Source organism: Pteropus alecto, unplaced genomic scaffold (genome assembly GCF_000325575.1).
Source record: "Pteropus alecto unplaced genomic scaffold, ASM32557v1 scaffold38, whole genome shotgun sequence".
Taxonomy (NCBI): domain Eukaryota; kingdom Metazoa; phylum Chordata; class Mammalia; order Chiroptera; family Pteropodidae; genus Pteropus; species Pteropus alecto.
The window spans coordinates 3,352,945-3,357,230 of record NW_006442512.1 but is presented as its reverse complement, the minus strand read 5'-3'; the positions used below and the strand labels follow the sequence as shown (position 1 = coordinate 3,357,230).

The 4,286-nt window shown below is 49.3% G+C and overlaps 1 protein-coding gene across 7 annotated transcripts in view; it reads right to left on the bottom strand.

Moving 5' to 3' along the window:
• Nucleotides 1-510: 510 nt before the first annotated feature.
• Nucleotides 511-4,286, bottom strand: part of ADPGK (ADP dependent glucokinase) — a 22,936-nt gene continuing 19,160 nt past the window's right edge. For 5 of the 7 annotated variants that reach the window (XM_025040372.1, XM_025040370.1, XM_025040373.1 and 2 more), the window contains 3 exons: nucleotides 3,551-3,747; nucleotides 2,810-2,908; nucleotides 511-2,020 (listed from right to left, as the gene is read on the bottom strand). In XM_025040372.1, coding sequence (XP_024896140.1) covers nucleotides 1,466-2,020; nucleotides 2,810-2,908; nucleotides 3,551-3,747 — 851 coding nt within the window. In that variant the 3' untranslated portion in view covers nucleotides 511-1,465. The remainder of the gene's footprint in view (nucleotides 2,021-2,809; nucleotides 2,909-3,550; nucleotides 3,748-4,286) is intronic. The other 2 variants (XM_006922647.3, XM_025040371.1) reach the window with 1 other exon arrangement.

Sequence of the window (4,286 nt, the reverse complement as noted above, 5' to 3'; positions counted from 1 at the left end):
AGGAGTAATCAAGCCCAAAAGCAGGGCGGGGGAGGTCATAGATGAAGGATTTGAGGTGGCTTTGAGTCCAGAAGCTGCTGCTGTGAGCCAGTGTGAAACAATTCCCCCTGACCTGGGGAGCCTGCCACCAGTTGCCATGTCGATACTGCTCTTTGAACAAACTGAGAAGGCTCACCGCTCTCCAACCGCCATTTCCTACTGGACTGGCTACTTGATGCTAGTTTCCTCTGTCACTTTAAAGCACAGAGGGCAGACCTATGGCTCAGGCTCAGGGTGAGGGACAACCTGGGCAGCGATGGGGAAGACGAGGCAATCAAACAGCTCGAGAGCAGAGTAACAGAGAACTCACCAGAAAAGGCTGAACAATTTCCATTGTGTCTGGCTTCGAAGTGGTGGTGGGAACAAAAATCAATTACATACAGACTTAAGGCTCCTGAAATGTAATTGTTTTAATATATTTAAAAGCACACAGAAGTCTCCCTAATTTATAAAAAATAAATACATGACAAATTTCATGATCCTGGGGCTCTTATGAGGTCAAATTCTTTAATGGATGTGATGTGTCAATGTAAAACACACATGATCAGTTATACACAGAGAAGCATATTCCAGTTGTAAAAGCAAATGCCTTCAAGGGTCAGAATGAACAGAGATCAGTCTTCTATGGGAGAAAGCATGGCCAAAGCTGGGCAATGAGGTTGGGCCCAGGCACAGTAGTCTCTGACCAGCCAGACTACAGTCTAAGGAGCCACGGCAGGAAGACACAACCCTTCAGCTCTTGTGGCACTCTGCAGGTCGGCCAGGCTTCTGAATCAGCACAGAATGGCTGATTCCCTCAAAGGCCCCACTGGGCTCCCCCGCCTCAGCTGCGACTCTAAAGCACAGGCGGGGTAAGGGGTGGTTTTGTCTTCACCTGTGGCTGTCTTAAGTGTGAGAGCGGAAGATTGAGATGGTGTGCTCATCAAGCATTTTCATTAAAACACTGAATGGAAATCGTGGCCCTGTCCCCGAGCGCTGGGAGAGGAGAGAACACTGGAAGCTGCCTCCGGCTTTACTAGACACGGAGTGCGCATGCACTTCTGAGGTGGGCGACAGGTAAAGGTTTTCTCCAGCTGGCATGCGCTCACGGGTGAATTAGTTTGGCCTAAAATACCTGACAATGCTGCATAAATTGGGAATTTGGGAATCAGGTTTTTACCCCTATGACACACAACATAAAAACACCGAAAATCCAGTCTCATTAGTAGATAGCTAAATTTTGATTAAAACCTGAAATGTCTTTTTGTAATTGTCAACAGGCTGGAATGTATCTGATACAGTTTAATCAGCTGTTTCTTTGGCTGTCTTTCAATCAGATCTAGAAACTGTTTTGACACCCTCGACCTATTTTCCGAATCACTTAATGCCTGTAATTCTTAAATAGGCTAGTTCTCCTTCTTCAGAAAAATGATCCACAACCACCTTCCTAATAGTGAGAGTGTACTTCTGAATAGAAGAGGCCTTCAGCTGAAATGGCATCTCCAAGGCCCACAGTTCGAATAGGGTCCTTACATACCAATACAGGTGTGAAGTGGAAGGCCACGCCCTCCCTGTGCCATTCTACCACTGGCTTGTCAGGGTTTAATATGATCCTGGAGCCTGCCCCCGAATGGGAGGTCAGGAACTCGTGTGGAGCCCTCAGAGACACTCGGCTGGTGTCTATGGTTTCTGTTGCGCAGGCCTGTGTCCCAGCCACGCGAGCTCCTGCAGCCACGGCTGCCAGCTGGTTAGCCCAGTGCCCATCCACAGTTGCCAAGATGTGGTAGACCAGTGTGTGGAAATGGATCCTGGTGAGGTCTGAGGCTCTGCTTTCACTCTTCCCATGTTCCTTCAAGATCCAAAAGAGGATGTCACTGACTATGCCCACATCAGGAACACCGTTCCAGGAAGAGAGAGAAGAGTGAGGTCCAGATGCCGACTGGCTGAGAAATAACAGCTCCTGTTCATTCAGCCCAAGGGAAGTAACTGCGGGAAAGACCTGCTAACAAAAACAAAACGGAGGTCTCTTTCTGGCTGACACCAGAAAGGTATCTTAGGACACGGCCAATGACTAAAGTCAGGGAAGGCAGGCAGGATGGGTGGCCTCTTTCTTCCTTACAAGACTCCCTGCCCCTCAAGTCGGTGGTGGGGAAGTGACAGATCAGCAGTCACTGTTTGGGCTATTACACCTCCAACTACCTCTACCCTCATTATCACTTGGAATAAACTGGAAAGTTGTAGTTTAAGACTGCCTTAGACCTTGTCTTTTGTTACATGCCATTCCAAGACAAAGGGCAGAGATGAGCATATTTTGTATTTCTTTCCATGGTGCTTAGCTTTGCATACACACCAGATCTTCTTACCAATGACGGGACACGACTCTCAGTTCCTGAATGTCAGCAGGTATTAGACTGGTAAGATAGAGAAGGCCCTAGCTACAGAGTCAGCTTCTTGACATTCAATTGAAAGCAGCTGAGCTGGGCTTTCAGTTTTCTTCTTTGAGTTCAACTTCAGACTTTTCACTCCCACTTCCACATTCCAGAGGAAACAGCCCCATGAACCCATCAGTTACACTGTCATATTTCTAACCTAGGAAGAGATCCTGTCCCAGAACAGTCCTGGCTCCTTACTTGGATCTCCAAGGACCGAGGTCTGAGTGACATGACAGCCACACTTCAGTGAGCTGGCCCCTGAGCCTAAACAACTGGTCCCACTGGACAAAGGTGCATTTCTGCCAGGCCCCATGAGGGTCAGAGCCAAAGAGGGCTCCGTGTGCCTCCCATGTGGTTACCTGATGCACAATGCTGCTCATCAGCTCCCTATTGGTCATACTGGCCAGCTCTAGGTGAACTGGAATGCCAACAGGGATGTCAGAAATGGAGGTCACAACCTGCAAAAAGAGGACAGCATTGCCATTAGATATAGAAGTCAGACAAGAGGAAGAAAAGAGCAGGTCCTGAGAGGCAGTGTGTCCTGTCACTGTCTTCTCTGCATCCTCATGAAAACTCCAAGCCATGTAGGTTGCCATGGCCTCCGTGGATGAGGGATGCTTTTCCCAGCGGGGAAACCTAGGCTCTGCAGAGAGGTGCTGGGTTATAGAATCAGAGAGCACAAAGAACCACTCCTGTGTGTTCATGTAGCCACCCTATTCCTGGGGACCTAAACTGAGCAGTTGGCTTCAACTGTTGTTTGGATCTGCAGGAACCACAGGACAGCTGATGGGAAGTGAGATGATATAGATAACATGAAGGACACAAACTACAAACACTGCAGCTTGCAGCCACGTTCAGTTTAGCACAGGATACAGAGGCTCAGGCAGGAAGATGTTCTGACCTGTCCTACTCAAGCTGCTGCCTGTGCCTGAAAGAACACTCTGAGGTACCTCACTGGAGCCGGAGGCAGGCTTCAGAGCCGGCTGCCATGATATGTCCCGGGGAGGCCAAGGCAGCACAAACTGCAGAGGCCAAGAGAGGCAGAAATCTGAAGAAACACACTAGCTGAGATCTGTGAAATTCTTTAACAGTGCTATTACCTCCAAGAGTCTCTTCCTCTGGAGCTCCTTGCTTTGTCCCTCCATCATGTGCAATCCAGAGAGAACCACCAGGTCTGGCTGAAACTTCTCCAGGCTAGACACAAACACCTCCAGCATATTCATGGCCCCGTTGGAGAGGTCGTGGGAGAAGATGAATCGGTTGGCATGGGGAGCTTTTAACTGGCCCCACTCCTCCCCTAGAAAAGCCCAGTCGACACAATGGGAAGAAAAGGAAGAGGCTTTAAGTTTCCTAGCTGTGGGGGGCCTGCAGGGGCCTCACTGGAGCCTCTGCTCTAGGCAGGCTGGCTTCTGGCTGGGTGGACCCTGGCTTACAATGGCCCTGCCTTACAAAGGTAAGCATGGCACTGTATCCAGGAGGACGGTGGTCAGTAATGAAACAAGCCGAAAACCCAAACCCAACCCAACAAAAACATAGGAACACAGTATAGGTGCTACATGCCTTTGTCAAGGGGCTGGCAACTAGCTCCCTGTGAGCCCAGGGAAAGCTCTACTGTCCACCGAGCTTTTCAAACACAGGATGCCTGTGTCCTTTCCTGTTACAGAGCAGAAGCGTGACTTTTGAACAGCAGCATACAGTGCGTACCATTGTGTCTCCACATACAGGACATACTGCCTTTCTGCATTTCCAACTCATGGCAGTGCCCTGAGCAACTTTCATGTAGTTGGGCCAAAGGAGGCTGAAATTCCAAGAGTCAGGATGACTGTATCCGCTCTT